This window comes from Corapipo altera, unplaced genomic scaffold (genome assembly GCF_003945725.1).
Source record: "Corapipo altera isolate COAL_440 unplaced genomic scaffold, ASM394572v1 50, whole genome shotgun sequence".
Classification (NCBI taxonomy): Eukaryota; Metazoa; Chordata; class Aves; order Passeriformes; family Pipridae; genus Corapipo; species Corapipo altera.
The window spans coordinates 1,847,588-1,864,906 of NW_020884889.1; the positions used below are offsets into that span (position 1 = coordinate 1,847,588).

The following is a 17,319-nucleotide window of genomic DNA, read 5'->3' on the forward strand; positions in this document are numbered from 1 at the left end:
GGGGGGTTGGATTTATTACCGGTTTTTTAGCAGCACTTCCTTCCCAGCAGCTTTCTTTGCTCAATGATCAAGGATGATGAAAAGAGGCAAAGGAGACAGGGAGAGCACAGGCCTGGGAAAGTGCTCACACAGTGGTTTCAGTGACCGTCACGCTCGATGTGACACACTGAAAGAGGTGAAACATTTGTCTGTAACTTTGCAGAGTCACCGTCCATGGAAGGATTTCAAGTTTTTTTACTCACAGTGGGGTTTTATTACCTGGAAAACTCAGTGACCAGCTCCAGGCCTGCACAGCTTCCCTGGACCAGGCTGGATGGTTCCTTTCACCAAAATCAGCAGAAAGTCCTGCTGACCCAAATCTGCTTACTCTGAGTTTTTGTGGAAGCTCTAACTTTACATTGCAAATTATTGGCCTGAGCTGTTTCGCATGAATACCTGCTAAAAATACCCTGCTTGCACAGCCAGCAGCACTTGGGAGCTCTTTGGAAAAAAAATCTTGCAGAGACATTAAAAATGAGGGGCAGGTCAGTGCCCTGCCCGAGGCAGATGCATCCAGGTCCCACTGGGTTCCTCCTCTGCTCTGGCCATGGTGATCCCTGGGCTGGTGGGACACTGCCCCTGTGAGACCTGTTTTAAATCAGTGTTTTTGTGCCCAGGTCTTCCCTCTGCCAGTCTGAGTTATTGCACTGACTGGAGCAAATTCAGGGGGTTTGATCTCAATTGGAGCTCCAAAAAAGCCACCTCCTCCCTGGGCATAGGCAGTTTGGAGACATCCTGGGCTCCCCAGCCAAGGCAGTGCAGCCATATCCCATGAGGAATCCTTCCCCAACTCTTTTACTGGATTTTACCTGGCTGCTGCTGCCAGGAGCATTTTTATTCCTCACTTCAGACCTGCTGCTGACACTTTCCCAGGCACATGAGATGTGTCCATGTCCTTTCCAAGCTCCAAAACCCATCTCCCAGCTCTCCTCCAGCCCAGGAATCTCTGTCACCTTCTAAATCACATTTATGAGCCAGGTGAAAAAAATTGAATTAACATCAAAAAAATACCAGCCCAAATACTGGGCTGGCTGTGTTTACTTTCACACTTTAATTCAATAAAAACCTCAACTTTAATTGACCTGAATCGGCTCCAACATTTCCAGCATGCTGGACGGGAGTGTCTTGGAAATCAGGGGTCCCCCCTGCATGGCTGGGGGTGCTGGGAGGACTTTGCTGGGGTCCTGCTCTGCCTCTCACTGACTGTTTGAGAACAGGAAAACAAACAAATAACAACACCTTGGTGCTTTGTTGACTTTTCACCAAGAGGGCTCACACAGAGGGCACAGTTTAAAATAATTCCACGATAAAACAAACTTCCAAAGCAAACGGGCCGTGATAAGGGCAGATAAAGGCTGTTTGCTGGGTTGGCGTTGGCTTTGCCAGTGTTGGCTTTGCCAGTGTTGGCTTTGCCAGTGTTGGCTTTGCCAGGATGGTTCTGTGTGGTGGGGTAGGACCGTAATGGCCATGAGGAACCTGAATCACTGGGTGTTCCACGTCATGGGTTGGGTACATGCCCCAGCCTTCTGCCCACTGCCAGCATCACTTGGCAGTAGTTCCCCCAGGTGAGCTCACCTGCCCCAGGTGAGCTCAACCCCAGAGCAATCCCTGGCACCATCCTCATCCCAGTCCCCGTCCTTATCCCCAACCCCATTCCTGGTCCCATCCTTCTCCTCGTTTTCATCCCCATCTCCATCCCCAACTCCATCCCTGGCCCCATCCTCATCTTCATCACAATCCCCATCCTCATCCCCATCCTCATCCCCAACTCCATCCTCACCCACCTCAGTTAAGCCTCCAAATCCCAACAGAGCTCCCATCCCAGTGCTGCCAGACGGGGTAAGCCGAGGACAGGCCAGCAGCCTGAAATAGCCACAATATTTCCTGTCCTTTTAAAGTTTGCTTAAAGAAAACTAATTTCCTCTGTCCCTTTGGTAGCAGAATACAAAGCAGCCAGCGCTGCCCCTTTCCCCACCTCCCTTAGAAATCATCTTAGTTTTTTCCTTACACAAAGCCGAGATTTTAGTGCAGCTCAGGAAGAGGGAGAATCCAAGTGGTGTGTGAATGCCCACCTGCCCTCACCTTTGTCATGGGGGCACAAGAGATGGATTTTGCTCTAATATGTTAAATTATGGTATTTCCTGCCCCATTGTCCAGGACAGTGTGAGCAATGGGGCAGAGCCAGCCCTTCTGCCCTTTCCTAGTGAAATTAGCTGTAATGTTCCCTGTTTTCCTGCACACAGAATTGTTGATTGGGTTTAGATAGCCTCAGCCTGGTGAGGTGAGTGCACCCACAGAGCTGGGAGCTTGTGCTGGGGCCCCAAAATGCACTGAGAAAGCATGAGAATGTGGGGCCTTAGAGATGGGGTGCGACCAGCAGTTTGCATCCACACCTCCCCCCAAAGATGTTCAGGCTGTGCCTCAAGCTGGGATGTGGGTACTGGGCACAGCAATAATTCTTCATCCCTAACCCTGACCCTGCATCCCTCTCACCACACTGATGCCAGCAAAGAAACAGCCCAAACCAGGAATAGCAATCAGTATCCAGATGGGAATTGGTTTCTTTCAAAGAAGGTAAAGGACCACTAAGCACTCCAGGAAAAAGCCCAGGCTGGAGCATGGGGCTCCCTGCTCACAGGAGGCAGCTGGGAAAGGGGGTGAAGCTGGGGGTCTGGGGCTCCAGCACTGACGGCTCAATTAATCCCTGTGCCAGCAGGTCCTCTTGTTCATCTCCCTCAGCTTCCTTGATGAGCAATTAACTGCCCTGGCACTGCCACTCTCCCACTGCCGGGGCTGGTACAGGGGGTTAATCCCATTTGAGAGCATCCGCTTCCCTCCAGCGCCGAGCCCCTTCCATGTGCTCCCGCTGCTCCCAGACAGGGCTGAGGGAAACCTCATGTTGACAAAATAAACCCAAGCTCTTTTCTTGCCTCTCCTTGGTCAGCTGAAGGAATAACCCCCTGCCAGTCCTCTGCTCAGGCTTATTTTTAGCAGCTGAAATAAAACAGCGAGGACTGTGATAAGCACAGTTCCCCCAGACCCATGCCTGGGGCTTGGGCAGCCCCTTGTTCCCAGGCTCTGGGGGTTTTTCCTGCCTTTGGCCGTGACCCCATCCCTTTCCCCAGGATGGCTGGTGCTCCTCACCTGTTCCAGCCACCAGAACAAGCCTTGCTGGTAGGAGAGCTGGGAATAAGCATTGAAATCTCAAACTGTTTGAACTGGTGGGAGTTTCCTAATTTGGTTTTTAATTTCTGTTTACTTCTGCCCCTGGAGATTCATTCCCGCAGCACAGGCAGTGCTCGCTTAATGGAGCCTTGTGCCTAATGAGGTTTCAGGTTTGCTGAAGGAGGGATTTTATCCTGATTCCAGGGTAGGAACATTCAGGATCTCAGCTGTTTTTGGGAACCAACTCTCCCTAGTCCCAGGAGGTTTTGGGACACACTCACACCCATCACTGCAGCACCTCTCAAGTTTCTTCACACGTCTCATGAAACCCAGCTGCCATCCCCCTCTCTTCCCCCCCATCTGACCACCCTGACCCAGCTGGCAAAGGGGGCAGTGGGCTTTGGAGCAGGGATGGGTTGCCAATAAAAAATGCCACCAGTGCAGTGTCATTTTTGGAGGAATCTGTTTATTTTAAGATACATTCTGTTTCTGAAGAAGGATATTTTAGCAGCCTGCAACAGAAATGTGAACCAGAGGGTTAACCTGCCCGTTCGGCCTTGGCCAGCCTTGCCGATGCTCACACAAGTTCTTTGGGTTAGAAAAGAAAAAAAAAAGGTCCAAAATTCAAACTGTACACTTTTATACAGGGTGCATAGCCAGGCTCACTTTTTACACTGCTGTACATGCTTGGGATAACTAAGTGCAATTGGATTCAGAGCCAAAACAGCATCCCAGGCCACTAACAAAGATAAAATACAAGCTGTGGTGGGCAGAAGCTGCACAGATACACAGAGGCAAACTGAGCTTATTTGTGTTCCCACTGCTCCAGAGTGCATTTCCCAAGAGAAAGAGGAGTGGAGCAGAGACAGCTTATGAACCTTCCCCATCACGGGGCTCCCTTCTCTTCCACCAGGAGTATCTGTCACACCCAGTGGCTTTGCTTTCCATCAGCTCCACTGACAGTTGACTTTGCAGCAGTGCAGTGAACCAGCTCACTCACTCGAGGTGCAGCATTCCTGGCAGGTTTTTCTGGGCTCCCTCACAGGAACACTGCACCACAACAGCTTTTAGGAACCAGAAACGCAGTGGCCAGCCACAGCTTACTGCTGGTTCCTACACCTGGGTGTCTGTACACAGGGACTACACCTGAAGTAGCCTCTAACAGAGTTGCAGGGAGGTGGGAAGCAGCCCCACGGTGCAGGGTTTCCAGCAGATGCATTCCCCTGGGAACAGGGTGGATCAGCCCACTGTGCCCCTCACTGCCGGCCAGAGGGCAGCTGGGATTGGAACGTGCTCAGGCTCCCAGGGAAGAGCTAACGGAGCTCTCCTGGCTGACATACACAGGATCAAAGCAGCAGCAGCAGCCAGGGCATGCTGAAGGTGAGGAAGGAATTTAAAATGGGGAAGAACAAACTGGAAATAGAGGCATGAGCAGAACTGCAGCCACCTCTGCTTTCAGCAGGGGAGCCTGTGACGGAGCAGGAGAGCGGAGAGCTGGCTCAGCTCATCCCTGCCCTGCTCACACCCCTTTCTTCATTCCCCAAAAGCCCTGACGGGGCTCCAGCCCCAGGAACCCCTCAGTGCTCGCTAGCAGCAAACCAGATGCACACTTCCCCCATCACCCCTCATCCCCTGCCTCTCTGGGCCGTGTCCCCTAGTCCGGGTGTGCTTGGAGCAGGACGCCTCCATCTCCCATTGAGCCTCGGGTCCCAGCTCCACCAGCACTACCTCCTCTTGCGCATGCAGGTTTCAAGCCTTCCCAGCTCCTCGTAGGCCTGGTAGAAAATGTCAAAGTCTCTGGCACTCCAGCCCCTCCAGACAGCCAGGCACCGCTCCATGTTTTCGTTCTCAAAGCAGCACACAACCGTGTCCTTTGCTACGAGAGCCGCATCCACCAGTGTCCTGGGGAAGGGAGAAGAGAACAGGGAAGGGCATTAGGGCAAAAAGCAGCTCTGCAAGTGCAGCACCGGCTCACGAGCTTCCCTTTCAGCTACCCAGTCTTTTCATAAGCTGCAAATCCTTGAGCAAGGAGAACATAACGAAGAGGGAGATCAGAAGCTGTGTCACGGCAAAACCAAGCAGCTCCATGACAGGGGAAGAGGTTTCTAAAGGGATTCAGGTGCCTAAACATTCAGGTGGGGGCTTAAGTCTGCCATGGCATTTTGAAGTTCCTGCTAATCTCCCAATTTGCTAAATCCACACACTCTTGTGCCTGCTGCCAGCTGGGCATTTTCAAAACAGCTCCATTATGCCACAGCTAACAGGCTGCTGAGAGATTCCACAGCCTGGAATACAGCATGGAAGTGGGATGGAGCCTGGCTCTGCCAGCTCAGGGTCTGAGCCCTGAGCCCAGAGCAGCAGGCATGGCTATGGTAGCAGCCAGGGATCCGTGAGGTCCACGCAGGTGTCACCCTGCATGACAGCATCATGTTGTATGTGCTTCCCTTCATGGTCTTCACTGAAGCTGGTCCTGCAGATACCCCTGAGGGAGGTGGCCAGGCAGACAATGACACTTCTGCCCTTGCAGAGTCCAAGGGACACAAGTCCAACCTTGCTGGGCTCTTTTTACTACAGATGGGGAAGGCCTGCCCCAAACTGGCCCCTGGATGGGGGCACTGCCCACAAGGGCTGCCCTTGGCAGTTGATTTTCATCATAAACTGCCCCTACAAAGCCCCCTCCCCTCCCTGCTGTGCTCTGCCCTTGGAGCAGTCAGGCACTATCCTGCTCTTTATCCTGCTGGTAAAACAGGGAGAGCCAATGGCCATCATGCCTGGACCAGTCAGGACAAGCGTGAGATGCTGTGTCACCTCACCTTAACTCCACACTCAATTTGGATGAAGCAAAACAAACCTAAGAGTATCTGTGACCAATAAAGAGAATACTCCCCTCCCAACTAACTGATAAAGACTCTCATTTCTTGAGTAGAGGGAATGGCAGGAGCCTTTTGATCTCCTGTTGGTTTTGCCTGGTGGTAATAAATGACCATTTATAATCCTTAGCACTGCTTAACCTGCATTTGTTTGGACATAAATAGTACAATCCCAGACCGGTATTTAAGTGATCAGCAGGAACACCCCCACCTCTCCAGCAGTTATTTATTTACTTGGACTCTCCTTTGCTGTATGAAACATTTTAAATTAACGTATATAACTGCTCTCCCCTGTGCTCCAGGGGCCGTCCCCCGGCCCGTCACTGCCCACAGCACAAAGGTGCTCATTTAGAGCCAGAACATCAACCTGACCCCCGGGAATGCAGCCACAGACAAGCCCCGTGCTCTGCATAAATACACCTCTTGTTCTGAGCATGGGGCCTGAGCCTGCCAAGCTCCACCAACCTTCTGCCAGGTGCCCTCAGAGCACCGGGAGCCAGCACCAGGCAGGATCAGGCCGACTTTATCTCATTGTTCATGGTGCTGCCTGTTTCATTATAGGGGTACTTGATCTCTGTGGATTTTAGAGACCCCTCACCATCTGTCACGCTGAAGAGCATGCACGTGCCTTGATGTGCAACCAGCAAATGTGTCTCCTCCAGCTGGGACCTTCTTAGAGGCTGCTGGAAGCCAAGAGGAAGCTCTCAAGAGCCCTCAGAGCCTTCAGAGCCCCCTCCAGCCCCCCAGTCCCCTTGTGCCCCTGGAGACTGGCCCCAGTCAGCCTCACCCGTAGGGAGCCAGCTCCCCAGCCTTCAGCACAGCGATCACTCTGCCCCGCTGGGTGCCCGATTCCTTCTCCAGCCCGATAACGATGATATCCCCTCCTCTCCTAGAAGGGAAACAAGGGAGATGTCACACATACTCAGCAATAGGGATGCTGACAGCTGAGGAAAATCCATGTTGGATATCCATCCTCTGCTGCACAGCTGCCTGCAGCATGACATCTTGCAGGGGAGGGGCACTGCAATGCCACAGGGGCATCCTGAATCCACTGCAGTGAGAGATCCCGTGACAGGCAAAATCAGCTTCCCAGTGGCTTCCAGCAGCTCCACAGGAGGCAACAGGACTTGCCAGGGTTGTGTCCGAGCAAGGAAGCTGCCTGCTCCTCTTTGTTTGCTCAGTAGCTGGGGAAACAGGGCTTTGAGTCTGACCACCCCCTTCTCATTCTGCTGAAATCAATCCAGCAAGACCAGTGGCCATTCTGCTCAACACCACATACTTTAAAAAGGGGTAGAAAACGGATGTACCGTCGTACTGGGGACAAAGTTTCGTAATGGTGACAACTTTCTGGCCAGGTGAATCACACTGGGAATGCAAAATATCTTGAATTAGCCTGAGTTAACCTCGTGTTCAGCCCACAAGGGATTTCGACAAAGTTGCTTTGATAAGGGACCTGCTTACCTGGGGATCCATATGAGGTCTTTCACTGCAAGAATCTTGATGGCTTGGAGATGCTCTGTGTCGTCACCCACAGGCATAGCATCATGATCCAGGGGAGCCTTCAGCTCATTGAATTTCTCAGACTCCTCAAAGTCTGTGGAGAATGGTGCACTGGAAGAGCTCATGGGCGAGCTGGGTAGGCTGGAGGGGCAGCGGGTTACCCTGTTGGGAGGTGAGGAGGAGTAGGAAGACACAGAGCAGTAATCTGTGAGAGAGTCCTGATGGTTCAGGATCTGGGTGCCCACCTCTGGGCTGTACATAATGCTCATGTCCCCCACTGGGCTGTTCTCCACCACTCCGTGGTTGATGGGGGCTGTAGCTGGGATGGTTGCCGAGGGCTGCTGGATTGTAAACATGTCTCTGAGGGGGCTGCAGTCTCCACAGAAGTAGCGTGCACAGAGCTGGTAGGTGGTAGCATGGTACATCACCAGGAAGTTGCTTTTATCGTCTAGACACCACACCACCTCCTCCCCGTGACACTCGGAGTTGCAGGCGATGGATGTGATGACCGAGGGTGGGTTGAAGGGCTCCAGCCTCCTGCTGATCTCCATGGAGGAGCAGTCGATGATGAGGATGCCGGGGCCGTTGCTGTACCACACCTCTGCCCCACTGTTGGTGATCTCCATGGCCTTCACGGGGTACGGGTTCTGCCGGGGGTCGTCATCCGAAATGTTGAATTTGGACCTGTTTGCTGTGTGGGAGCACAGGTAGGAGCAGCTATCCCCTGGCATGCCCTGGGACACTGAAAACACGGCTACAAGTCCATCTGACAAGCCAGCCAGCACCACATATGAGTTCTGCAAGAAAGAGACAGCAGGATCGCATAGAATCACAAAATGGTTTGGGCTGGAAGGGACCCTAATGATCTTGTCCCAACCCTCCCGCTATGGGCAGGGACACCTTCCACTCGACCAGGTTGCTCCAAGCCCCGTCCAACCCAGCCTTAAACACTTCCAGGGATGGGGAGTCCACAGCCTCTCTGTGCCAGTGCCTCATCACCCTTAAAGACTTTTTTCCTACTTCTCTATGTCTCTGCAATACAAGACCTTTCAATCCCAGAGGCTCTGGCTGCTTCTCGTATGCTGCAAGAGCACGGGTAACTTATCCCAGAACAGTGATAACAGCAACATAAAAAGAAGTCATTACCAAGAAGCTGCTGCAGAGCCATACTCCTCTCACCCAGTATTACCTCTCTTTTACTGGCAAGGGCTGACAGATGGACCTGGCAGCCTGCCCTGAAGGTTAACAAATTCAAGCTGGAGTATGTCCAGAGACAGCCATCATGATCCTTGGAATCCAGCTGTAGAAACCCAGCTCACTTCCAAAAAGGAGTAAAGCTATTGCTATCAGTGTAGGTAGGAGAGGAATGGAAGAAATGCAGTAAAAATGGAAAGAGGGAGCCAAGATCCTTGCAAACAAGAGCATCCAGTGATCGCTCCACATCCGATGTTGGCTGCTCTGAGACCACTGCACCTCCCAGGAACGTTCTCTGGGTCTGGGATCCTTGGCAGCTCGGAGGCATCCCGGTGAAGGGCACAGCAGCAGCAGTTCAGCAAAGTCCCTGCCAAGTGCCATGAACAGTTCTGTGCATTGGTAAGAACCTGCCCCTCAGTGTGCAGACGTGCTGGCCGTGGCACTGCGGCGATGGACGCCCTCACGTCCCATGGGCAGGAGCTGCTGAGGAGGCCACGGCTCACCGACTCCTCCAGCTCATCACAGCGGTGCAAAATGCTGTTAAACAGACTGGGAAATGGATCTCTTGGGAACAAAACTCCCCGTGACCTTGGGTCTGTACCAGAAACTCCCCGATCTGTGAAGCGGATAGAACAATACCTACCTCAAAGGCCTTTCTATTTCCTCCCTGGAGAGCAATATATTCTAAAAAAAGACCCTTTTACCCAGGACTTTTTTGCTGTTGTTACAATCTGCCAGGACTAAGCACAGCCAACCAAACAGAACCAGACAGAGCACCACCAACTGATCCAACACAACCTCACCCCTCCACAGCCTTGCCATGGTGGGAAGCCTGGGAGGGCAGTGAGATGGGCTGAGGGCTTGAAGTCACCCCTTGCTGCTCATAAATTCAGGTATCCTTGTGCCCTTCCAGGGATCTTGGCTCTGCCAGCCCTGGAAGAAAGCTCCTAGGCTGTTTAAACCCCCAGAGGCTGAAATCAGTATGTTGACTTGCTCCAGCTATTCAAGGGCAGATAGTGCAGGGTAAGTGTTATTTAATCGACAGCTCTGTTTGCAAGGCTCATGGAGAGTCCTGGACAAAGAGACACTCTCTGCACACCAAGTATGAGTAAAACCACGAGAGCGCTGAGCCCTGGATGACTAATCCAAATCACAGCAGAATTTTACTGTAATGGGAAAAACTAGGGAAGCAAGTGGAAAGTTGTGAAATGGGCCTTGGACTGTAACTCAGTCCAGTCCCAATTCTCTAACCTCTAATTAAAAGAAACCCCAATGACCTGCAGTGCTCAGTGCCATGTCCCTGCTGCCATGTGCGTCTGGTGCAAAGGCTCCTGGCTATGGCTTTGCCAGGGAATTGCATCAATAGGTTGGAACATGGCACGATGCTTTGCACAACCTGGGTCTTGGGTTACTTTTTCTTTGGAAAGGAGTTCAATTATTTAAAAATGAATAAAACAAAGCAGAACAGCCCATATTTCTCTGGTGAAAATGATCCAACTTTTTCAGTCCAAAGGACCCTGCACAAGAGGCATTTCTTACTAAAAATGGAAAATTTAAATTGAAATGGGAACATCCGATATTAACTGTAATGTGGGTATGTCAACCTGAACTGCTCCCAGCATGACACAGGACACTATTAAAGTCTTCAGAGATTATAATTTTGTCTGATTTGATTTGAAAATGCTGAATTATCCAAGCATAGTCTTCATAAAAAATATTTTGATTTCTCTGATTAGTGTCAGCTACTGCAGGACAGAATCCATACTCCCTTTTTGGTTCCACAGGCCAAGTTTCCCTGGCACTGAGCAGCTGGCACCATAAGCAGGCAGAGCTGGGTCAGTGACCCCCACCTGATGTTACTGGTAATACTGATGCCAAATCCTATCCTGCCTGGGATAGCACAATGGTGGAAGCAAACTGGGAAGGTACTTTTTGCTTTGGGGCATTTATTACTCTCTGCCTTGGCTTTGAGGGCTCTTGGGACCTGTTTCTATCCAGCTACTGTTGTTCTCTCTCAGAGAGATAAGAAATGTGGAGTGGGAACTCAAATCACAGAATCACAGAATCTGCCAAGTTGGAAGGGACCCACAAGGATCATCCAGTCCAACTCCTGGCCCTGCACAGGACCGTCCCCAAGGGTCACACCATGTACCTGAGAGGATCATCCAAACCCTTCTTCAACTCTGTCAGCCTTGGTGCTGTGACCACTGCCCCAGGGAGCCTGTTCAGTGCCCAACCACCCTCTGGGGAAGAACCTTTTTCTAATATCCAACCTAAACCTCCCCTGACACAACTCCAGGACCTTCCCTCAGGTCCTGTCACTGGTCCCCACAGAGCAGAGATCAGTGCCTGCCCCTCCTCTTCCCCTCAGGAGGAAGTTGTAACTGCAGTGAGGTCTCCCCTCAGTCTCCTCCAGCTGACCACACCAAGTGCCTTCAGCCACTCCTCACACAGCTTCCCCTCCAGGCCCTTCTCCTCCTTGGGATGCTCCCTAATAGCTTAATATCTGAGAAATGGCCTCAACCTGCCATCCCTCACGTGACTGAGCCAAGGGAGTGACTGATTTCACGGAAGACCATGGCAAAGGTCACCTCCCCACAGGTGCCACTGACTTGCCAGAGGTCATTTGGTGCTGCTGCAGGTGGCCAGGGAGGCAAAGCCCTCCTGATCAGGGTATTCCAACAGCGACCAAAGGCAGGCAGGGCCGCAGCCTCCAGAAACCTTAAGTAACTTTCTCAGAATTCATTTTCAACATTTGGGCTCCGCAAAGAGCCAACAAAAACACGCAGCAACAAAACTGCATTTGAAGGCTGGGTCCTGCCAGCAGCCCCGCCGTGCCAGGAGGAAGGCCCCTGAGCGGGGCCGTGACGGTGTGGGATGTGCAGGGATGAGCCGGCTCCAGACGTCCTGTCCTGGGGCCGGGGACAGCACAAGGCTCGGGGCCATCGGCACGGCCGCTCTGAGAAGGCTGAAAAACATGATACAGCCCTTGACACCAGGGCCTGGTCACCTCCTCCTCCTCTGGTCCCTGTGGGGTCTGGCACTGCTGGCAGCACACGCAGGGCAGGCTGCAGCCTTTAAATGCAGCTTTTGTTTCCATGTGTTCCAGGTTTCTGCAAGAGGCCAGAGCCTTGCACCCATTCAGGTCTCTCTCTCCCCTCCTCATCTCTTTGTAAGAATGCTACAAACCAAGTCAGAAAGCATCTTGGTTTGCTGTTTTTAACCTGTTTGTGCACTTACTTGGATTTTTTTCTGAAAGGAAATTTACTGAAAATTGTATTGTTTACCAAAAAGAATGATACTGGTGACAGAAAGCACGCAACAAAAAGCTTAAATTATACAAGACTTTTTCCTGCTGGGTGAGTTTTGGATTCTGGGCCCCTCTCTGTTGCTTCTAAATTTCCATGATGCTTCCTTTGGATGAGAAACCAAGTTTTGGAAGCTATTTCTTTTGGATCAGCCTTCCCAAGGCAGTCGTAAAGAATTCCCCTTCCCAGCAACATCCCTCGGCAATTCTCTGACTAAAAGTTACCTCACATCTCATCAGCTAAAGGCTTTCTTCCCAGGGAAATGCAATTCCCTTCTCTGCTGGACAACAATGACTCTGATAACTCTGACAGAGCTTACTGGTCACACAGTGAGTGTGACAAGTGTAAGCTTTCCACTCAGATTTTTTTGGAAGAAGAGGTTGCTTTAGTTCTTGCCAACCTGGTCTGCACATCCCCGTGGCTGCTGCTCTGGCCATTTCACTGCCAAACTCATTCATAGAAAGGAGAGAGGAAAAAGTAAGTCCAATAAACTAAGAAGGAGTGTGCTGAAGGGATGTGGATTTCTGGAAGGTTGGGTAGGGTCGGGGGAGGAAGGGAGGTGTCTAGACTCAATATTGCTATTGTAGGGCCTGGCATTATTTATGACATTTTCTAGGCAAGCCACAATCTGGAAATAGAAACCAGGAGACATAAAGCCACTCGTAACCCCTGAGGAATGGCTTTGCAAGCTGTGTGACAGTGGAAAAGCTGAAAGTGAAAGACTCGTTCGACTGTCCTGGACAAAACCTCAGGCACCATGAAAAAGAAATTTGCCTTACACATCAGAAATGAAACTCCACGCCAGAGAAACGCTGCAGGTCCGGGAGCCAAAGACAGCTGACAGATGAAGCCTCCCAGCAGGAGAAATCCACCCCTGTGCCAACTTCACATCGATGCCCTACTTGAGTCCTACTTACACCATGTTTGGAAGTGAAGCAGCGCACCTTACACTAACCATCTGCCTTGGATTCAGTTTGCAGGGATGCAGCAATCTGAGCAAACGAGCCAGAAATGGACAATAGCTCAGGACGGGCCTGTGGTATAAACCAGCCCCGCTGTCGCTCCCAGAGCTGCTCCACATCGAGCTTTCAGACACATACCAGTCTGCTGGCATTTGCAAAGACTACACAGCTACCAGTAATGTTGGAACATAATTATATGTTTTCACTTGAGGTGGCTGTAAGCAAACCGGAGGTAATTTAGCTCGAAAACAGTTTTTATACATCTCCCAAGACTTGCCCGCAATAGGCACCCATGTCAGATTTCTCTTGCCAAAAACTGGATGCTGGCCATTCCAGAACTAGATAGACAGAATATAACTTGTGTTATTACCCATAAGAGTAATTATACATGTTATCCATAAGAGTATTACCCAAAACAGCTGTATTATCTCAGTGTTCTCATTCAAAACCAAAACAGAAGTGTGGCTGAGCCTAGATAATATTATAGATGACTGCACGCAAATAACAGCACACATCCCAGGAAAACAGAGAGTACAAGAGGTAGGATATACCCACATCCTGAATTAGCACTTAACAAATCTCTATTCTAATTATTGTTTCAAGCCCTCTCTACTTTGCTTGATCAGCCTAAACCTTGTCTTCCAGTGATGTGGATACAGAGCTGGAAAATTTCCTTGCAGAGAAATTTGATCTATTTTGATTTTTTTCCCAGCAGGCTTGGAAGTGACAGCTTTGGTCCCCTGACTCAGGTTCTTGCCCACACCTCTGTTTTCTGGCAGAGATACAAAGACCAGGAAACCTTCTCCTCCTGGTGCCAAAATGTTCCTGGGCTTTGCAAAGTCCTTCAACACCAGCTCAGTCTGGCAGTTTGGCCCGGGAGCAGACAGCTGAGTCTCACTAATGCCCCTTTTCCTTTAGGTTGCTCCTTACCTTTTTGACAACAGGCATCACTAGGAAGCAGCTCACAGTAGCAGGAGTGTCTAAACCCTTCAGTGGAGTCTTTAAGGGACACATGCCCTGCAACGCGTACACAGAAACCTTCTGGTCCTGTGAAAGAGCACAGAAAATTTTGTAAATGCCAATCACCTTCCATGCTTTCCATATTTTGATACCTGAACAGGATCTAATTGGTTGCAAAACCAGTTTTTACTTGTATATTTTTGATACCCAAAATCTGGATATCTGTTTTCCCTGGAAAGTCTTTGTTTGCCCTGTGGGTAGAAAGCAGGTGCTGCCCTCTCAGGAATGAGCTGTGGGCAATATATGTATTATCCAAAAGCCACTAAAAATCACCACTACAGGAATTTTATCACCACACCTAAAAGTAGCATTTGACAACCCTGACTGCAAAAATCCCAAACAACAACTGAAGGATGTTGTGTGTTATTTTGCATTAATCTGTCAGTTCAGGGAAAGCTGGTATTACATTTTACGTGGAATTACATCTGCTCCACAACTCATAAATCTACTAGATTGACCAAGAGCACCCAGTTTGGAGAATAGCAACATATTCCATTTTGATCCAAAAGGTGGAAATACAATACTTTAAGATTTTTGAATTTCAATTTTTCTATATTTACTGTTCTGAAAAAACAACAATATTTGAAATTTATCTCTATTTAAGAAGAGAAAAACTCAAAATAACTGATTTTTCTACGTGGTAAAAAAAAGATCTCTATTCTCACTCAGTTACAGCATCCATGCCAGGGTGGAGTGAATTAACCAACACAAATTATTTATTCAGTAAGTGTGTCCTTTTTTTCCCCACTCTGTAACACTGAATTTCAGGTATGTTTCATTTTTTTTGGCTGTTTTTCATCTATTTTGTATCAAATGACCATGTCAGAATTGGCTGACACTTAACACAGCCCTTTTTGATGGGTGGGTGGGGGCTCTGGGGTATAAACCAGCCCTGCTCTCTCACTCTTATCTTTTTAGCTGCTATTTTCCATGGTGAATGCAAAACTTGGGTACCCATTTCCCACCAACTTTGAAATCCCTCAGGCCTCTTTCAGAACCCCACCCTTAAATGCATGGTTTCTGTCACGGCTTCCCTTTATCGCTCACAGATAAGGACATTTCCCAGATGAACCCCTGGGTACAGATTGCTCCAATCTCGAGAGTTTTCCCTCGGAAAGCCGAGGTTCCCACGATCGCTTTGAGCACCAGGAGGCAGGATTTGGTTCCAGGTATCAGCTACGTGAGGAGAAACAATAAACCTGGAGACAGCAGATGCAAAGTCACGCTGCTCATCTGAGAAGCCCATTGTCTCACCCACTCTTGGCTTTACTAATTTAGCAGGCTCACTCTCTTCGTTTGTGTCTCTCCTAACGAGGCCCCTCTCGAGGGGGGCACTGAGGCCCAGGCAATGCTCACCTCCGTGGCTGCCCAGAGGGCATTCTGAAACTTTAGTTGACAGCATAGCTTCATTCCTGGGCAGCTCATCCTCTGCACTTCCATGACTCCTTTCTCCAGATTCACCACTGTGTAGTTTCTGAAAAAGGAGCAAATAACGATTTCCTGTAGCCAACATTCAGCCTGCACAGACTACAGGACAGTACATGGCACTTGTGGCCAAGCCATAAGACAACTGTCCAGATGTGGATGATGCTGCAAGGACCTACACCCCTCCGAATGGTCCTTGTAAAGGAAGAGAAATACAGATGTCCCACAGCTCTTCCTCAGGGGGCAGATGTGCAATTGCTTCTGTGAAGATTTAACACTCAGCTCTCTGATTTTGCATGGAAAGGATCAGGGCAGTGTACATGGTCTGTTACTATAATTCAGCTGTGAGACAAACAGCTCCAACTCAACAGCAGTAATTAATAGCTGGGAAGTCTCAGCCCATCTTGCCCATTAGGTCCTCAAGAGAATATCTGCTCCATTTCCAAGTTCACTGCCTCGCTATTATCTGGCTTCATTATTAATCCAGCACATAAACAGAAGAGCATGATTCTTCACAATAAGAGCCAAGATCTGTAACCTGATCAAATAATTTATAAATCTGACTAATTAATATTTTTTTGTAACAAAAAGGATTTTATTTGTTTGGGGAAATTTTTTGAGTTTGAGTATTTGAACAAATAACTGGATATCCACGACCACATCTGTGAGCCCCAGATGTTTAACCAACTGTGGCACAAGCAATTACACATCCTGAAATCTGTCACAAATAAGTAATTTGCTATTCAGCAGTCTCCTAAGTGGATTGTCCAGTCAGGAAGCTGATTCACTGAGATATATCGCTGTGAATATTTGGACATCATCCACGTATTCAAAATACATCTGTGAGTGCCATGTGTTCCACCAGTTTAGCAGGAAGAGTTACACTGTCTGCACTGAATGACTGACCAGGCACCACAAATAGCAAAGCAAATAATTCATGAACAAATCACGTACCCTTCCCATTAGCTTAATGGTTTCAAATAATGAACACATTATTATAAAATTCAGATCAGTTTGTGAATGTTTCCAAATAAGACTGGGGCTATAAAAATCAGTAGCATCCATAAAAACGAACCTAACTAGCCACGGGTCACATGTGGCTGAGCAAAATGCCATCATCTCAGTCACAATTTAATAACATTTTAAGCACATGCCTTCAGTATGGAATACATTTTACTGGCAGTGCACACTTGGATGCACACACAGCTCCAGGCATGTGGTTAACTCCCGATGATTGCAATAGGATTTAAGCATGTGCTTAATTGCTTTGCAGAAGAGAGATGGAACTGCAGCCTCAATTAGGAAAGGTTTAGTGTTAAATGGCCTCATTAGAAAAGGCAGAACACGTCTGTTCTCATGTGCAAATGCTTCATCCTGTGTGTGTGAATCATTACATTGCCCTAATCTTCTCCTCATATTAACTGAAGCAGAGTTAAGCTCATTAAATATCCTTTATAAAGAAACCACTGTTCCCAATTAAAAGAGTTTGGGAAAACAGTGTTCACTGTACCCTTGGCATTCACCCAAATTCACTTTCACCTTCTTTACCTCCCTCCCAGAGGCAGAAGTGAAGACGCTGAAGGATTTTTATTTAAACGGGAAAAAAAAAAAAAAGGATATTACCAATATGAGCCATCTCACCTGGTGTCTTCCTTCCCATCCCAGAACACCACAGTGTACTCCTGTCCTTGGGAGCAGAAGAAGGAAGCCTGCTTCCCACAGGGCAGCAGGTACATGAATGTTGCAAAGGTAGGATCTTTCATCTGTCCTACCACAGAAATGGCCAGTGGACGCTGAGGGGAAAGGAAAAGAGAAAGACATATGTCAAATAAAACG

General features: G+C 49.2%; 1 protein-coding gene across 4 annotated transcripts in view; it reads right to left on the minus strand.

Moving 5' to 3' along the window:
• Window positions 1–3,650: 3,650 nt before the first annotated feature.
• The window catches only part of LRRK1 (leucine rich repeat kinase 1), a 77,575-nt gene continuing 63,906 nt past the window's right edge, over window positions 3,651–17,319 (minus strand). For 3 of the 4 annotated variants that reach the window (XM_027644511.1, XM_027644510.1, XM_027644513.1), the window contains 6 exons: window positions 17,125–17,276; window positions 15,415–15,532; window positions 13,969–14,085; window positions 7,536–8,371; window positions 6,862–6,963; window positions 3,651–5,106 (listed from right to left, as the gene is read on the minus strand). In XM_027644511.1, coding sequence (XP_027500312.1) covers window positions 4,929–5,106; window positions 6,862–6,963; window positions 7,536–8,371; window positions 13,969–14,085; window positions 15,415–15,532; window positions 17,125–17,276 — 1,503 coding nt within the window. In that variant the 3' untranslated portion in view covers window positions 3,651–4,928. Of the gene's footprint in view, window positions 5,107–6,861; window positions 6,964–7,535; window positions 8,372–13,968; window positions 14,086–15,414; window positions 15,533–17,124; window positions 17,277–17,319 lie in introns of those variants that run through there. The other variant, XM_027644514.1, reaches the window with a different exon arrangement.